Source organism: Triticum dicoccoides, chromosome 5A (assembly GCF_002162155.2).
Source record: "Triticum dicoccoides isolate Atlit2015 ecotype Zavitan chromosome 5A, WEW_v2.0, whole genome shotgun sequence".
NCBI lineage: Eukaryota > Viridiplantae > Streptophyta > Magnoliopsida > Poales > Poaceae > Triticum > Triticum dicoccoides.
This window is the reverse complement of record NC_041388.1, coordinates 49,747,379-49,766,032: the sequence shown is the minus strand read 5'-3', so window position 1 is coordinate 49,766,032 and position 18,654 is coordinate 49,747,379. Positions and strand designations below refer to the sequence as shown.

At 42.4% G+C, this 18,654-nt stretch overlaps 2 protein-coding genes and 2 long non-coding RNA genes across 5 annotated transcripts in view; 2 read left to right on the top strand and 2 right to left on the bottom strand.

The window, feature by feature from the left end:
• The window catches only part of LOC119299139 (septin and tuftelin-interacting protein 1 homolog 1-like), a 3,455-nt gene extending 1,551 nt beyond the window's left edge, over positions 1-1,904 (top strand). The window contains exon 2 of the mRNA XM_037576407.1: positions 15-1,904. Within this exon, the coding sequence (XP_037432304.1) occupies positions 15-1,677 (1,663 nt within the window). The 3' untranslated portion in view covers positions 1,678-1,904. The remainder of the gene's footprint in view (positions 1-14) is intronic.
• Positions 1,905-2,618: 714 nt separating this feature from the next.
• LOC119299138 (cold-responsive protein kinase 1-like) lies at positions 2,619-6,365 on the bottom strand. Of its 2 annotated transcripts, none has more exons than XM_037576406.1 (7): positions 6,153-6,365; positions 5,307-5,452; positions 5,112-5,227; positions 4,647-4,857; positions 4,317-4,554; positions 4,064-4,214; positions 2,619-3,398 (listed from the first exon to the last, which is right to left on the bottom strand). In XM_037576406.1, the coding sequence occupies exons 2-7, from the start codon at positions 5,371-5,373 to the stop codon at positions 3,042-3,044; spliced, it is 1,140 nt and encodes a 379-aa protein (XP_037432303.1). In that variant the 5' UTR covers positions 5,374-5,452; positions 6,153-6,365; the 3' UTR covers positions 2,619-3,041. The 2 variants fall into 2 exon arrangements, with proteins under 2 accessions (XP_037432303.1, XP_037432302.1); XM_037576405.1 differs by having other exon boundaries at positions 6,241-6,365.
• LOC119299140 lies at positions 5,382-9,064 on the top strand. Its single transcript, XR_005146102.1, has 3 exons — positions 5,382-5,485; positions 6,906-7,074; positions 8,034-9,064. It is a non-coding gene; the product is annotated as an uncharacterized LOC119299140 (long non-coding RNA).
• LOC119299141 lies at positions 8,820-9,916 on the bottom strand. Its single transcript, XR_005146103.1, has 2 exons — positions 9,319-9,916; positions 8,820-9,224 (listed from the first exon to the last, which is right to left on the bottom strand). It is a non-coding gene; the product is annotated as an uncharacterized LOC119299141 (long non-coding RNA).
• Positions 9,917-18,654: the final 8,738 nt, after the last annotated feature.

Below are 18,654 nucleotides of genomic sequence, written 5' to 3'. Positions count from 1 at the left end.
CTGGCTCCGCCACTGGTGATTGACATGCGAGGGCCTCAGGTTCGTGTGCTGACAGACTTGAAGGGGCTCAGTGATGAACAGGAGATAGAGGCGAATGATGTGCCAATGCCAGAGTTGCAGTACAATGTGCGGGCGCTTGTTGACGAGACCAAGGCTGATATCATCAGGTTGGAGGGGCAGCTGCGACAGGAGCAGGAGAGGGTGGCTAGTTTTGTGCGGGAGAAGGAGAAAGTAGCAAAGCAGGAGGCGTTGCAGAAACACCAGCTGCGGGTTATGGAGACGTTTGCAGGTGTGCTGGAGCAAGTCTGGGTGGACGATACAGCTGGTTTGCTCATGCTGCGAGGGTTGCTCAAGACCTTCCAGGAATTGAAGCTGCGTCATGAGGAGGAGTTCAAAATGTGCAGCATTGCATGGATTGCTTGCCGATTTGCTCATCAGTTACTGATCCGGGTCTTCCAGGGGTGGCAGCCTCTGCAAAATCTGTTGTTTGGCTTGGAAGTCATGTCATCATGGAAGGATTTGCTGCAGTGTGACCAGCCATATGATTTCTCAGATGCTACTGAATCAATGGCTCCATATGTACAGCTGGTTAGTGAGGTGATCCTGCCAGCTGTGAGGATATCAGGAACTAACTCATGGGAGGCTAGGGATCCAGAACCAATGCTCTGCTTTCTTGAGTCATGGGAGCGGTTATTGCCCCCTATTGTGCTCCATTCAATATTAGAGCATGTAATCATGCCAAAGCTCACAGCTGCTGTTGAATCCTGGGATCCACGTAGGGAGAATGTACCACCGATTCATGTATGGGTACACCCATGGTTGCCGACTCTAGGACGAAGGATAGAGACCTTGTGTCACTCTATTCGGTACAAGCTGAGTACTGTCCTCCATGTTTGGCAAGCTCACGATGCATCAGCCTGCGCTTTGCTATCTCTATGGAAGGGTGTATTTGATCCATCAAGTTGGGAAGACTTGATAGTGCGCTATATCATTCCTAAACTTAAAATGGCACTCCAGGAGTTTCAGATCAACCCAGCAAACCAGAAGTTCGACCAGTTTAACTGGATTATGATTTGGGCTTCTGCTGTACCAGTACACCATATGGTCCATATGTTGGAAGTTGATTTCTTTAGCAAGTGGCAGCAGGTTCTCTACCATTGGTTGTGTTCACCGAATCCTGATTCCAATGAGATCACAAACTGGTACAAGGACTGGAGGGGTCTTTTCCCACCAGAGTTACTCGCCAATGAGCGCATACAGATGCTTCTAACGGCTGGTCTTGAGATGATGAACCAAGCTGCTGAAGGGGTTGAGTTGGTGCAGCCAGGGGCAAGGGAAGATGTGGGCTACTTGAGAGCAACAGAGAAGTGGAAATATGATGCAGCACAGCAAGCATCGCAATACCCAGCTTATCATTCAGTGCCAGGAGCAGTCATGGGAGATATGAGCTTCAAGGAGTCTATTCAGGCATATGCGTCTGACCAAGGTTTGCTGTTTATGCCTAGAGTTAATAAATCCTATAATGGCAAGCCAGTGTATGAATTTGGCACCGTGAGTATCTTCATAGACTCTGTCAAGCGACTACTCTATGCGCAACTTAAAGAGGGAACAGATAGATGGAGTTCTGTGTCTCTAACACAACTGCTGGAAATGAACCGGATGGCAAGATCACACTAGCAAATCATCTAAGCTTGAAATTTCATTTCATTTCTATTTTTCCCGCCATGTAGAAGTCTTCAGAATGTGGCTTTTGAGAGCATTTCTGTAGAATTAGTTACTAAAGAACAAAGTTTCTGGTGATGTGTCTGAATGTGATTTTCTACATGTATATACATGGAACTCAGTTATTGCTGCCCAAGAATGAATAATCTATGCAGATCTATTTCTAGTTGTACGTTGATATATACTCCGTATTTGTTTATTTCTTGAGGTTTCCTGTTGTTTTGTTAAGTTCATTTCTTGCTGTGTTTCCTGACATTATCAGAATGTCCCCCACTAGGACTATTAGTGTGCATCTAACTTTTGTCATTATGTGTTAAAGATTCAGGAATCTCCAGTATGTACTAGTGACCTAAAACGTCTTACATTTGTTTACAGAGTTTGATGGATGAAAGTTTTTGCTGTGATACCATGTTCAACTGTTAAGACGACATGGTTGGGTTATTACTGTGGTGCATTTTTTTTAAATGACAGCAAGTACTTTTGTTTAACTCGGGCTTACCCAGACTGTTTGTTTGGTTTAACTTGTACTGTTCAAGCTGCGGAAACCATTCCTATACAAGGTGATTTCACATGGAATGTTGTGAAGTTTTATCATGACTAATTTGATAGTGCTTTCAGTGTTTTGAAGGTTCTTTTGTCAATCCCTGCTTTCAGTGTTGAGCTTCCTCTTAAGGATATTAGTTTTTGGAACTGCAGTTCCACGGTTCCTCTTAGATTCAAGGCCTCGTTCGGTAAGATATATTTTTAAATCACTTCTGTACCTAGATATCTTCACTTGTTTCAGTTTACATTTTATTGCTACAATCATCCTCAATAATCTGCTGACGTATTTGATTGAAATATTTGACATTGTCAGTTTGAATTATTGGCATTTCAGAATGGAACTTTCACAGGTCTTTCATGCAGATCCAAGTCATGTCATTATCCGTGTGAGATTTGTACTGTATACTTAACTAAACATTGTACCTACTACAGTATTTCTGTGCACACAAAAAAAGGTAACCCTGGCTTGCTTAACTTAGGAAAGGTGCTAACTAGCAAATCTCTGTAAGTCCAGCACTCCCTGCTTGGGTGCCTGGTGTAGCTGTGCTCTTCTTCCTTCACCTATAAGCCATGCTCCACAGGACACTGAGGGTCTTCAGTTGTTGATCACCAAAAGCTCAGATGCAACATATACAAACAACTAACAGTATATCTAAGCAATCCAGAAACACAAAACGAAATCAAATGCCTCTCTTGACATGTTTTTCGTCATCCCTCCAATTTACAGCCATTGTTGCCTGAGCATATTCTCCTTCATGTGCCTTTTTAACTTGTCATTAGGGGCTGTCCCTTATCACAGTGCTACCAGCGAATGCAAGGTTAGACACCAGTGAGTGGTTATCCAGTGGAGACATTGGTGGAGACACACTTAACTGAAGAGCAGGCTCGATTGTTCTGACTTTCAGGTCCATGACATCTGTGATCAGGCCTGGCCTCATGATCTTGTCGCTGACGGCACACTCACCCTTTAGCATCTTGGCGACTGTCGACATGGAGGGCCTGACCTTGGGGCTATCCTGGGTGCACAGAAGTCCTATTTTCAAAAACTTATGAGCTTCGTCGGTGCTGAAATCATCTTTTAAGGTCCTGTCGATGATGCTCCCAAGATCACCAGACTCGTAGAGTGTCCAAGCCTGGGAAAAACAAGTGGGGATTTCTGATTTATATTCTTTAATCTACTACTGACAATGTCAAGAAACAATGCTTCAGCTATTTTTGAAATAGAACCTTTTGACTTCTCTTTGCAGGATAAGAGATTAAAGATCTCTCATAAATCGCTGTTTTGCAATGCAATAGCAGGTGCATATAATAATTGGACAAAAGCTAACAGATATGTCCTAAGAATGAGAACACCAGTCAATGCAAGTGGCATAGAAAACATTTTCAGAAACAAATCCAGAACGAGTGGGCCAATAAAAAATAATCTCAAGATAAGACAATGAAAGCTGGCAGTACTACCAAAAATATTAATTTTCAGGACAGAGAGGAAACTTCCTGGTACTTTCCTTCAGAATACTTCCAACTGTATTTCCTCTTCAAAAAATAAAGAATACTTCCAACTGCGGCAAGTATATTATGCGCATCTACTTGTGGTTATCTAAATTGTTCAACCATGTGCACATAGTAGGTATATGTCTGGCATGGTTCTCATGGTCTAATGTGGAGCATCTTCGATCTATCATAGCTGTATTCCATACTATTGTACTAGACAGAAAATATTTGTTTTTCCTGATATATATTTTTGAACTTTCTAGAGAATCATAATTCAGTAGATATTGTTATTGAAATTGTTCTTTACCGTTTCTAGGAGGAACTGATCTTGGAGAGGCAATCTGGGGTCAGTGTGCCACCTGCCACTGACAATCTCCAGCAGCAGAACCCCAAAGCTGTACACATCAGCCTTCTTTGTCAGCTGCCCTCGGATTGCATACTCCGGTGCCAGATACCCTCTGAGAAATGAGCATATGTCAACTTGTCTTAACCACACAGTACAGTATATATCAATATATGCAAGGTTAAATGAGAGCAGCAACAGGTGTCACTTTGCTTACAATGTTCCTGCAACCCTCGTGCTGATATGCGTCATGTTGCCTGGGAAGAGCTTTGCTAGCCCGAAATCCGATATTTTGGGGCTCAGGTCCTTGTCAAGCAGAATGTTACTCGCCTTGATGTCACGGTGGACAATATGCGGCCGGATTTCTTCATGCAGATATGTGAGACCGTCGGCGACACCAATGCAGATCTTCGCCCTTGTGCTCCAGTCAAACCGGATACTACTGTGGGCATTGCCTGAAGAACATCATGACAAACCAGGGGGTTCTGAGAATGAATTTACCAGCGATTTAAAGTTCTGAGGAAAATAGAAATTTGGTTCAACATACCAAAGAGGGTCCTTGCAAGGCTGTTGTTCTCCAGATAATTGTAGACCAGCATTTTCTGACCTCCATCGACGCAGCAGCCATGCAGTTTAACGAGGTTGTGATGGGTTATGCTGGATATGACACTCAGTTCATTCAAGAACTCCCTTGTTCCTTGCTTTGACTCAGAGGAGAGTACCTTGATGGCAACTTTTTGACCATTCTTCAGCTTTCCCTGCATAATTTAGACCCGAGCCTGAGCACTCATGAAACACTAGTGTTTGAATTTTGATAGCTGGTCCAAGTGCTACAGTGACGGTAATCACTACAGCAGGAAGAGTATAACCTGCCGCTTCCAAATAATTCAGGATTATTTGGAGTGACTGATTGGTGCATACAATATGTTACGGGATAAGAGATTGTGGTGTTTGAACTTGAAAATGTCAAAGCTTATATGGTGCAAACTGCCAAACTGGCTACTAAATCTACCAGGTAAACGCAGCCGAAAGAACCTTGTCCAAGTTTGTTTCCTGAGCAGAAATTCCTTGTGGCCCTTTTGAGCTCCTTGGAGGAGTATATCTTCACGTTGCCATGGAGTGGTATGTCTTAACAGAATAGGATGAGTCAGAAGGGTTTTAGGATGCTTCAGAAGAACAAAAGTTAAATGAGATATGCAGGGTTTACCTAAGTCCTGCTGTACAATTTGGCTTCTGGATTTTTTCTTCCACCAGAGCAAACGAAAGCAAGTCATTGCTAGAGTATGGGATTTGCTTCTTAGAAGCTTCAGATATGTGTTCAGAAGCTCATGCAAAGAGGAGTTCGATAAGAACCTGAGGGTAAAGAAGAATAGCCAAATAAATTATGTAAGTATCTCACTGGAATTGTTTTTCCTTTTACTTTCAGCCGCAGAAAAAAAACTCACTCTTAAACTTCCTACATAAAATGAAGCTAGTTATATATTTCTGGTTTAACTCCAAAGAAGCTAAGCTGGTAAGATGTCCTCTTAAGAGAGGAAAATGACACGACACGTGGCACTCCGCTCATAACTCAAACATATAGTTCTGGTATGTTTCTTCTTCCTCTGAGGCGCAGCAGGAAAAGAAAAAAAAAATACACTATGCATACTTAGGGGCAAAAGATAATGACAAAATTAAGTAAGCTGGTTATAGTTAGTGGACATATGAAGAATATTTTGTGTGAAGAACTCTGCTTCTGAACAACAAAATCAATGGGAAAAGAAAGTCCCTATACAGGGGGAAACCATTTTCAGCATGATCCCTGAACTTCAAATGTTCAACAGGCAACAACTGAGATCTTCTAACAGAATCAGATGAACTTGATGGTTAAAGAAACACAACAACTGAAGGAACTCGAAGCGAATCAAATGTTTTCATGAGAAACAGCCCTGGATGGATTTGCAACACAAAAGCCAAAAAATTAGAACAACTGATTTTCTCAAAACAAATCTAACCAGGGAAATCGGGTAGTTTCAGCAAAAGGGAGAAAAGGAAACCAAGAAACTAAACTCACCCAAGGATTAGGCGCAGTTGCTCGGAGGAAATCCAGGGTAATTGGGTAGATTCTGCAAAAAGGAGAAAAGGAGAGAAACTGAACCTACCCAAGGATTAGGCGCAGTTGTTCGGTGGAAACTCCACTGTGATGTGCTGCAGTGTGTATGAAGAGCCAAGAGCGTGTAATATAAGTCCTGGATGATGGTGGTATGAGGAGCAGAGCACATGTATCTCCTAGCTTCAGAAGCAAAAGGGTGCTACAATATGCTCCCTATATATACTAGTCCAGGCAGAGGACTCAAAGGTCCCACTGGGATTGACCTGGCCTGTTCTCACCTTGGAGAGATGAGCTGGTTGCAACTTAGGAAGTAGCAAGGAAAGAAACACTTGTCCTCAGCTCCCATCATCAGGAAACAAAAAGATGACCAAGCATTGGGGAAAAAATGCTTATTTATCTCTTCATTATAGGCTTATTCTTAATGCCCGTGTCCTGACTTTAGTATTGCTATAGTCGGAGACCGGTCCACCGGTTATCGAGTCGCACACCGTGTTCACTGTTCATCAGGCATAAACTAAACACTGTGACTTGAAAACGACCTGCTCTTTAAGAAAAGAAATATGTCTACTTTGTCTCCCATAGTTAGTCTTCAGTTTACATTAGTGAGATATAACAGAAATTTCATGGCACAGTAATTAAGTGAGGTAGGCTGCACGCTTGTATTTCACCTCATGGTGGATTATAATAACAACTTTTGTGTTTCATGGCACGCAGTGGGAATGGTTCCTGAATGCTCCTGTTTTCCTTCCAGAATGGTGCTTCCTCAAGCCTGACTTTAATTGCAGTTTGACATGCTGGTTTTTCCCATTGACAATTCAATGATCGAGACAATATATAGGTTGAAAAAGAGGATGAGAAGAGCCACCCAACCTCATCTGAAAAGGTATGCGTTGGATCATACTACTTTCTGATCATCAAACTGAGATGTACATCTGACTGTGTATCGGAGAAAGTAATCAGCGTGACCCAGATACATTCCCCTTCGTCGACTCACGCAGGCCACAGAAATTAACAAGGTGATAAAATTCGGATATCTTTGAGCAGAAATGACACAAGTGCCCTGTGATTATAATTGCCTTGCGAAGACGAGAGAGGATGATTTGTGTGGCTTGTAATAAACAAATGCACACGAGGGAGACATAACAAATGAGGGCATTTGGGTAATTATCATCATTACATTGCATAACTTGCCTACATTTATAAACATAATTTAAAAAAATGCTTACTGTACATTATTCACTTGAAAAGGATAAAGTCGGTATTCTAGTGACTAGTACACTTTAGATTCAGTGGTTGTAGTACTTGTGCTTTATTTACCAGCATTGTTTGTTTTTATCATATGCAAGGCACGAAAATCCAGTTTTTCCTCCAAAGTAAAAGGAAGAAAACCCATGTCTGCTTTATGTTTACAGAATTTTCTTGTGAAATGTCTACTTTCGCGCCTCAGTAGTCATATAATTTTGTCAGCATCAGTCAGGTGTGACGTTGACTGTTTTGGAGATAACTGTAATGTTAAAGTAAGCTCAGACTTTTGGCCTTTCCAGGCTATCAAGGGGCAACTTAACAACCGCTAATGATCTGACAGGTCGACCTAAGAAATTTTCAACAATTTTCCGTTGTACAAAAAACACAACGGGATCAGCCATTGACCACATCCGCTGGTAGATCAAGTTATCTTTAGTTCGCTCCCCGGCTCATTTATATTATTGCACTGTTGGTCAAAATTGTAGTTGTGACCATCATGTTACATTTTTTGTCAACATAGACTTTTTGAATTCTGTTACCACTGAAGTTGATAAATTCAAGAAGCTGAGTAACTTTATTTCCGATATATATGTACAGGTCAAGTACATATTATTGCACCGTCGGTCAATATTGTGAGCTGCGACCATCATGGCAACTTTCTTTTTTGTCGGCGGACTTCTGAATTCTGATAGAGTTGATAAATCCAAGAGGTTCAGTAAGTTTATTTCAGATATATGTACAGGTGAAGTAGTACATATTATTGCACCGTTGGTCAACATTGTGGGCGGTGATCATCATGGTAACTTTTTTTTTCGCCCGCACCGACTTTTGAATTCTGATACAGCTTAAGCTGATAAATTCAAGAAGTTCAGTCAGTTTATTTCTGATATATGTACATGTCAAGTATAATTTATCATTTCAGATTTCAAAGACAAGTAGAGAAGTGTGTCCATCAAATCAGTCTCTCTGCTAGGCAGGCTGACAGCTGTATCAACTAGCAGACTTGTCTGGTCAAGGAGTATCCATCAGAACGGTTCCTCTCAAGCTTTTGAGTTGAATTGTCCCATTCGTTCTCATGCAAGTCAAGATACTTGTTTAGCCTGAACACTGCAAGAGATAAACACAGCGACCCGGTTTCAGTTCATTTTCTACCGGATAATACTCGGTCTAGATCATTGCTCAGCTATCTGTCCAACAAAAACAACTTAGTCCAAAATCCTTTGGCGATGCAATTTCTTTATAATACGCCGAAATGGTCAAGCATATTCCTTTGTTGTGGGAGCTGAAAGAAATCAAGAACCTATGTATACGAAGTAAGCCCTAGGGTTTGATTTCGTTATATTTTGCCAACAGAGTCTTGGAACTGACGGTGTACATAAGAACTGCTGGTTAATTAATGCATTTGTATGACATTGGAGAAATGTGCACGTGATGCTTGACAAGACCCATTCATTCAAATATTCAGGAGCAGAACAAAGATATGACAATCAATTTCTAGAGCAAAGTTGCACACATATGCTGGTGTCATCATGTAATCAAGTCTTCCTTCAGGTTCAGAACCGTGGCAGGAGGAGCCTTGTTGCAAGAAGATGCTTCAGCAAATGCAGCAAGTGCATCGTCGTCTGACCCGTCAGTAATCCTGGTTGGAGTATCATCCTCCATTGTCTTCCTAAGTCCTCTCCAGGTACAATGGATGATTCACCGGTGGCATTTTCTGTCCTGAATAGAACATGCAACAAAGTCAAGTTGGCCGTGGCCCATGTGGAACTTGGCATGCTCTGGGGTTCTCTGAAAATAACAGCAAAATATCAATGAGTCGGTTCATAATACACGAAAAAGGATAAATAATGGGAAATGAATTACGATCCTGGTGTGACATTACTGCAATGTGATTCTTCCACCAACCATCATTGGCCCAGTGATTCCTCTTCCAGGATCCGACCCAATAACCGTCAAAGATTTGGGTTCCATCTATCTTCTGTACTGCTTTAACGAGTCCGATCTGTGCTTGAAGCGCTTCTTCACATACCTCTGCCCAGCTCTATCCTAGAATTTGAGCTCAGGGTTCTTGCAACCTTCGGCACCCAAGCACACACCCAGACTAGCTATTGCCAGCAGTCGTTTCATGTTGGCCTATTTCGCAAAAGATCTTGGTGTGATATGCATCCCAGATTGCCCTCCTTCATCTGTTCGATTCCAGTTACAGAACTCATGAAGTTGCATGAAGCAAAAAGTTGTTGGATAACAATCGAGCAACACACTGTGCATAGCCCTGCACAATCAATCCTTGAGCATCAAAAAACAAAAAAATAATTCTTGAACCAACACAAGGACCAACCATATCGCACTAATAACTACAAAAAGCATTGCGCTGTTGCCAAATCAATTTCTAACATGGAAGAGCTGTTCCAACTCTACAATTCATCAACCAACTCTACATTGACCCATCACATCACACTACAAAATTACTACTCCCTCCGTTCCTAAATATTTGTCTTTTTAGAGATTTTAAATGGTCACCACATACGGATGTATATAGACATATTTTAAAGTGTAGATTCATTCATTTTGCTCTGTATGTAGTCACCATTTGAAACCTCTAGAAAGACAAATATTTAGGAACGGAGGTAGTAGTAGTAAGCAATCATGGAGTTTGTAATCATGCAAGACTAATCGCCAAACCTCCAAAATGCATTTCCACCATAAGCAATGACGACAGCGCACAGCAATCTAGCATCAGCAATGACGACTCCCCGCAGCAATCCACCACACGCATTTCCACCGTAAGCAGCCAAGCAACATACCGCTGGGGGTGGGGACTGGGGAGGATGCCGGCCAGATGGACGTGCAGTGCAGGTCAGGGGGAGGCAGCTGCGGGTCTGGGACGGTGGCTAGGAGGTGGATCTGGCCGGCGGCGGGTTCGGCGTGCAATGGAGATCCGGGGAGGGGGGCCATATTGGTCACATGGAAATCTAAAGTCGACGAGGTTAATGAGCACATAATGGAGCGGATCCAAAGTGATAACAGTATGGGTCACTGCTTGCAAAGCGGTGTCGCATAATAACAACAGTGCAGGCATTCTTCGTCCGACAGTACATCTAGATACATTTCCTTTTATTCATTTTGATGACAAGTATTTCCGGATGGAGGGAGTATTTCTGAACAACCCAAGGCCACGTTTGGATTCTCGTTTTCCTTCAAATACACCTGTAAAAAAAAATACATGTCTCCGTCTGTCGTTTGCATTCGGCCAGAAATCGTTCGTGCCCTGGTAAGTTACACCTGTAAATTAAATACAGTTGTATTTGAACACACCGATGCCAAGCGCAGCCTGAGGCTGTGCTTGGAATAGATGTAACGAGATGCATGTGTATTTTCTATATTGGTGTAACTTACCGGCTCAGTGCAGTTTCCAGGCGGAAACGAAAATGACGGGCGAAGGCTTGTATTACTTACAAGTATACATTTAGAATGAAAACGATGATCCAAACAGGGCCTAAAGTTTATTGAAATTCCAAACCACCAGCTCAAGTTGAAAGTTGGACTACAAGTTAGGGCATCTTGAACATGAACCCTCAAAGCCTCCGGATCGACGTGCCTGAACGCACTTTGCCATCTAAAATGGTACCGGTCAGCAGACGTGTTTGGTTGTCCGAAATCTTGTAAACCAGGTGCAATCCAAGAGTGTTTTGTGAGACGTCCGTAGCGAAACGCGTCCGACAACCCAGACCCACACAAAAAATATCTCCAAACAAAGCGGCTGTGGTGCGTTCATGCTGGTCAACGTCGCTCCAGAGCAGAGCTGACTCCACAACTCTGATCCTCTTCGCGTAGACATGCAGCGGCTCCGGATCTTGGAGCTGCCACCGTTGCTCTCCGGGGCCCTCGACCTTCATGGCATCCGGCTCCTCTTAGACTAGCCACAATGGAGAATAACATACACATATCCCTAGACCATATTACTACCTTCATACTGGGTAGTATGAAGGTAGTAACATAAGTGTGGTAACATGCAGAGCTTCATTTATTAGTTTATAGACTCATATTACATTGGACATGTGATGTTACAGTAACTAGCTAAGTTACTACAACTATCTCTCTCCTCATTAACTCATTGCCACATAAGCAAATTTGCTGAGTTGGACTCGATGTTACTGCTGAAGTTACTCCCACTGTGGCTAGTCTTAGAAGGAGATCATCATCTTCTCCTGCGATGGGAAGGAGCATCCGTCGCGCCTCCTCGCAAAGGCGGCGGTCACGGACGATGAGTAACAGCGGCAAATGGAGCTCATGATCGAGCAGTTGCTCCGGGACCGTGGTCTGGCACCGCCCTCCCTGCTGCGAGCCTGCGTCAAGGAGGAGCAGGCACCGCCGCCGCACAACCGCTACGCCTGCGTCAACCAGCCACCGTCGCCGCCGCACCATTTCTAGCGGCAACTCGGTGAAGGATGAGGTGCCACCGATGATCGAGAAGGCGTGCGGGCGCCTCCTCCACTACCTCGATGCTTGTGACTGTGGTCAACGGCGGAGCTAGGAATTATACACAAGGGGGGCCGAATATTGAACAAGACACTAAAGGGCAACATGGTGTATCGAATATGTATGCGACTTCTTTAAAAAAATAATAGAAATTAATTGATGCCAGTATAGCAGAATATGTGCTATTATTACTAATAAGGTGTTGATAACATAGACATATCACATACTCCCTCTGTTCCTAAATATTTATATTTTTAGAGATTTCAAATAGACTACCACATACGGATATATATAAACATATTTTAGAGTGTAGATTCACTCATCTTGCTCCGTATGTGGTCACCTGTTGAAATCTCTAAAAAAACAAATATTTAGGAAGGAGTAGATACCATGAAAGCAAAATGCATAATTAGATGGCAATGAATAAACAATTAACAGTCAGCATAAACCTTTCGTCGTATTTAATCCAACATCAATTGATTTTTTTTAGGGTGTTACGTTGGTAAAACGTCAGCTATTTATATATTTTGAAAACAAAGTAACCAAGAGACATTTGTAAATTACAACAACAAAATTTGGCTTGTCCTTGTGTATTTTGCGTCTTCCGACATTGTCTTGGAAGTGTAGAATAGTTAGTGGCAGAGGACAAGCCGCAGTACAAGATAAACAAGGGGTGAGTAGTGTGCGTGTGTGTCTGAAGCAATAGAAGCTAAAGTCAAACATGCTATTCACTTTTACTACTCAGTTGGATCTTCTGTGGGTACTCTATCTCACAAAAATGCTGTTCGGAGAGGGATATAGGTGAGGCCACATAGCTCTTTACATCAATAATCCGGGGGTCTTCAAAAAAAAAAATTTGAATGTTGGGGGGAGCCGTGGCCCCTGCTGGTCCCCCCTGGATCCGCCGTTGACTGTGGTGGCTCCTCCTCGTGCATCGTGGGGGCTGAGGAGAGGGCCGTCGGGAAGGCGACGCGGCGGGAGCAGCGCAACACGGTGCATAGCTCGGCGTTCGCGTAGTCCGATGAGGCGCAGGCCTGGGTCCGCATGGACCCCAACTTCGCGAAGGCCTGGACCCATGACCAGCCGCTGGCCACCATAGAGACGTCTGCGCGATGACTACGCCGCCTCAATGGGGAGCTTGCCAAGATCAGCGATGAGTGGTCTCCCAGCAAGACCAACGCTGCCGCCGGCATGGGCAAGGGCAAACCTCTCCGACCATGGTCGGTGTTGACTGCGGCGGTCCTCTGCACGGTGCAGGAGGAAGTGAGGCGGCTCCTCTGTGAGTGTTGCGGGTGTACGTTTACCACGAGTGTTGGATGACGACCGGCTCCCGTATCAGCGTCGGGCGATACGGCGAGTGTTGGATGCGCGTATAGACGTGTCTATGAATAATATGTTCGTTTTAAAGGTCTGGGTTGAAGATGCCCTTACACTACTAAGAAACATCAACCAAACTATGCGACAAAACAAGAATGGCAATTGCATAGGCCAGAAAGAGATTCACGGAACAATAACAAGAAGTTATGTGAAAAATAAAATATACCTCCACGGATAATGATGTTATCAGGTGCCCTTTCGTGTTAAGGAGGTGACAATATCCTTTATCCATTTGCTTCACAAGGATAATCAGAGTGAAGGAAAAATCTTTGAGCTTGCTTGATGTCCACTTCCGCAAACAAGTATCCTACCGTGGCTATTTTACGTGGCTGTACCCGCAGAAACAAGAACGGATGGGTTGAAGGATCTTAATCTTGGATAATGAATGCCCAGGTGAGAAAGAAGCAAGAACATTGTTTATGGACAAAATTTCCGAGTTCTTTATTAGAATTCAGATTGCTTTGAACGAGGTTCTCAGTTACGTAGAAGTCTCAAATATTAAAGAACCTAAATTTTGAATCTAGCAGCGCAAATTGTGCGGGCAACTCTACTAGTTATCGACCAAATGACTGCAATCAGTTTGCGTGCTATTATCCTTACAGTCACTTCCCGATCTCTTTTCTTCACACACACACACACACACACACACACACACACACACCCGTACAACCATAATTACTGGTAAGTCAAAGCTGACTTGTTTCTTGCCTGTAAGCAGATTCAATATAGCAGGGAAAAGGCATATGGAAATTATGAAAATCACCATCTTTTGCTCTCAAGTATCAAGCTCGGTACATATATCAGGCCTAAAAGCCCAGCAATCTCATCTGATTTTGAAGGACAAAAATGCCCTTCTATTTTTTGTGCAGAAGGGGTTTATTGCAAGAGAGTTGATCAAGTGAACCTCGAAAGGCAAAACGGCAAGGCAGGAAGTAACAGGACATTCATGTAGAACAACTATTCCCGGTGTCTCCTAGGCCTACCTTAGCGACTGAAGCCACTCGAGCACATTCCATGGATTTGGGTAGCAATATTACTTGCTAGGTTGCTCCTTCACCTCCCCCTTATATGTTACTCCTTACACTTGCGTATATGTCTTTTTTATTCTAGTGATATAATTGTGTTCACCTACTACTATAAATGAAGCCATAAGTAATTAGTCTTACATGTACAGCACCTCCACTCAATTGAGGAGGTGAATGTTCGATCAGATATATTATATATACTAGAGAGCATACCGTGCTTTACGGTGCTAGTTATGAGAAGATAAATAGTACTCCTTTGTAACAAAATGTAAAATCAGAAAAGGTCTTACATGCTTGCCTGATAAAGGAGCACACAATTACAATATCTGAAGCAAAAATTCATATTGTGGTGCATGTTTGTAATGGAAGCATATAACATTTGAACTTGAAGCAAACTAAGATTGTGGCGAACAAGGGGATGCATGTTTATCTCACCGACATACAATTTGTATCTAATTTTTATCATGTTCTGTAGACTAAAAAAGCATCTTTGTTACAATTTAGAAGCTCCATAACTTAGAAGCATGGAAATAGTTATCTGTAAACAGAACTGGTCTTAGTTAGAAGCATGCAATTTTAAATTTATGAAAAAACTATATTACCATCAAGATGGGATGAATATTAGCGTGACCCGCGTACCAATTTAACAAAAAAAAAACGTTCATGATTTTGGATATAATATATTGACACCCGTCAAAATTCACGAAGCCATAAATCAACTCCCGTTGTAGAAATAAAAAATGAATCAAATAGATGACTCAAACCCTATGCCATAGTTCTGCTTTTTTTTACACTCTATGATTTGATCATATGATCCACACACTAAGGAGTGTTGCATGTTCTCAAAGTTCAGCCGAGCATTTGAACTTTTCAATGAAAGACATTAGATCTCTAGGAAATTCAAGAGAAACGACAAATGTCAAATAGGGATTATACAATACATTTGCAAAACTGTACTAGGACCGACTTGAGAAGGTGTATGATTTGCTTTGCGCCCTTTCCCATGGTTTCCATGCCAATGGTGATGTGCATTACAAGAAACTAGAGCCTAGAAGAAAAATAAGAGAATGAACTTAACACTAAATAGAAAATTGTGGCTCTTTTCAGCTCGACGGAGAATTGGCTAGATCCTATTAAATTCATAGGTATTAGAACATACTTCAGAATAACATTCATAGATCACCAAGATCGATCCAAAAGGTCACACACAAACCCATCATTACTGCTTTCAGACTCCGCGGACCATCCTATAATTGCACGAACGAGATGGCATTTGAGTGGCAAGAACACATGAAACAACAAATTTACTTGGTAGAAAGAAGGAAAGAACTCCCTCGGGCTGCTTCTCCTATAGTATGAAATATTGAGGTAGCCATTTAAAATACTAAGATCACGCAACTGAACTAGTGATAGACTAAGTAGTGACATTAGATCAATACTTCCCATAATCACGGCATCATTCCTGACCATAGTTTCCTCCCCACATCTCTCACAACTGCCACCGACGACGTCAGGGTATCCCTCAGGGGTCTAATGTCGCCATATCTCCAGATGAGGTGGTAGTTTGTGGAAGTGGTATCCTAGTTGACAATGCTACCTAGGCTAGTAGCAGCACACTCACACATGACTAATCGACGACTCTCCTTAGAGGTTGTTAGCGTTGGTCCATGTTCTCCCTGCACGGTGTTGAGGCGATGGCCGCCCCACGTTTTCGCGTGTGGATGGGCCCATCGGGTGGTGCCTTTGGACCAGACATCAGTCTTGATGTAGACAGGGATGGGCCAACATGTACCTTACTGCGGACTATGGGTAAAAACGGAGTGGATACAGATGTAGTCCCTCAAGTCACTAAAACGTCTTATATTTGTTTACAGAGGAAGTATGTTGATTGTTTCATATCCAGATATCCTAAAAACACTTTTTTGGAGTTGGAGCAGGGCACTTGCAATGTTGAATACAAATATGAATATGGAAAATATCAATCATGAATACAAATCAAATATAAAGGGAACCTAATATGGACATCCTTGGCCGTGAAGATTTTACAAGATATGTGGTGAAAACAAAAACAAAATAACACCATGCTATAAAGATTGGTCAAAAATGCAAGAGCTCCAAAATGCAACTAAGTTACCCACTGTAAGGTGTAGTGCTTGCTGGATTCATTCAAATTAATACCACTTTAATGTTTCAAAATAACTATGGAGACAAATGTGTAGAATTACAACAATGGCTAAGACATGAGTGTATGAACATGTGTGATGGTGTTCGACAAGGGGGACATGAGATGAGCGCTGAAAGAAATAGGTTGAGGAAGTTAGCTTGCCCTAGATATAATTATTTGGATGAGTACAACTGAAAAAAAGCCTTGATACTCAGATGTTGTCCGATCTCACTCATAGCATATCCTTGATTGTGTCCTATGAGTCCTATATATGTGTCGGAATCTGAATCAGGCACATATATTAGCCTATAATAATTTCACTTAATATTATCCGTTACGAAAGCTTTAGGTCGGACAGACCATACAAAAATATATTTTTGCATTTTCACATAAAGTTATTGCATGCAAAGTTGTTTAGGCGGAACAATGGGGTATAAAACCCCATTGCAATTTGTATACTTTTACTATGCTATGTACAAAATGGTTTAACACAAGCTAGGAAGATTAACAAGTGAAAAAATAATAGAAAATTATAGTGGGTATACAGTAAGAAGGCAATATGCCACCAGACCCAAGTCGTGGCTTAGTACATTTGCGTATTCGACTGCATGTTTCTCTTTAGCGAGGTTATCTTCCATCGACCGGCAACGTGTGTTCTTGTAGTCATCTACTGTCAGTTTCTCTGGAATTCCTGTTGGCACAAAAGAGAGCCTAGAGCTCTCAAATTGCAATGCCTCGCAAGCCCACAATAACAGCAAGAGTGCATCCAAGCCAACTCTCCAAGGAGAGCTCGTCTCTCTTCTCAACTAGAAAAACCAGCATTCACTACGAGAGTGCATGTGCTCATTTCATCTTATCGAGCTCTTGTGGAGCAAGATAGGTATCTCCACATCATTTATATTGAAAAATTATGTACTCTTTGATATTTTGATTCAAGCAAATATAACGGCAGAGTTCTGTACAATATGTATATGTATACCTAGTTACCTACCACTAGAGCTTGTACCTCGCCATCCTTGTCCAGGAAATCCTCACAAGCTGTAGTTTCATTCAATCTCTTTGGAGCCACAATAATTGCCATGCACTACCATTGTGTGTTTGATCACCTTTTTAGTATCTTTGGACCCACACTATTTTAACCCTTTTCAAATGAATTTGTGGCTCGAACATATGGCCCATATGAGTATTCATATGATTGCATATATGCGTATATGTGTACATAAGATCGCGCATGCAAAATCTTCTTTTCTTTCTGTTATCGCTTCAAAGTTCATATAAACATGTATTTAGCAAGAGAATACACTAGGTCTTGCAGAATAAAATTCCAAACATATAGAGCTCACTAAACAAACTCAAAAATCACATACTGATCAGAATAAAGAGAGCATTTCTGCTGAATAATTCATGGGATTTTGACTCGAACACATCTTCAATCATTCGCATGAGTTACCACTGCTGCAAATCCAGTTGTGCATAAGTACCCGATTGACAAACACACCTATGTATATCTGGATTACTGCAAACTGAGGTAAGAAGTGTTCGAATTAATCATTATTTTTTATTTTCTTTTGAAAAGGAGGATATCCCCCGGCCTCTGCATCAAGACGATGCGTGCAGCCATATATTATTAATAGTGCAAAATCCAGCAGCCGAACATCATCGACCCAGAAAAAAAAAGCGAAAAACAAACCCCGAGGCCGTATACCTCGCGACAGTAACTCCCCCGGGATAGCCACTAACCCTATGATAGAAGACACAACATAAACGAAAAAAATACAACTCCTAGGCTACGCCTTTAAGAAAGAATCGCCGCACGTGCGCCGATGATGGCTAGTCCACCACAAGGTTGAACTTCGGATTCTCATCCCCAAAACAAAGCTTCAATCCACCACCTTCAGCAAGGACACGACGCAGGCGCGTGACGACATAGCCCGATCAGAGATTTTGTGTTTCCACCGGAGTGCAAAAGCTCGTTGTTGAAGCCGACTGTACCATCCGCCCTTATCCGGCTACTGACGCCTCGATAGATGGATACCTCTGGAGGAGACAACGAAGACAAAGACGTCCCATACCGCTTGCCTCCCGCTACTGTCGCACCACCTTCGATCCAGCAACAACAGGCTAAACTTGACACCTCTGCCAGAGCCACCGTGCATCACCTGCCGGTAACAGG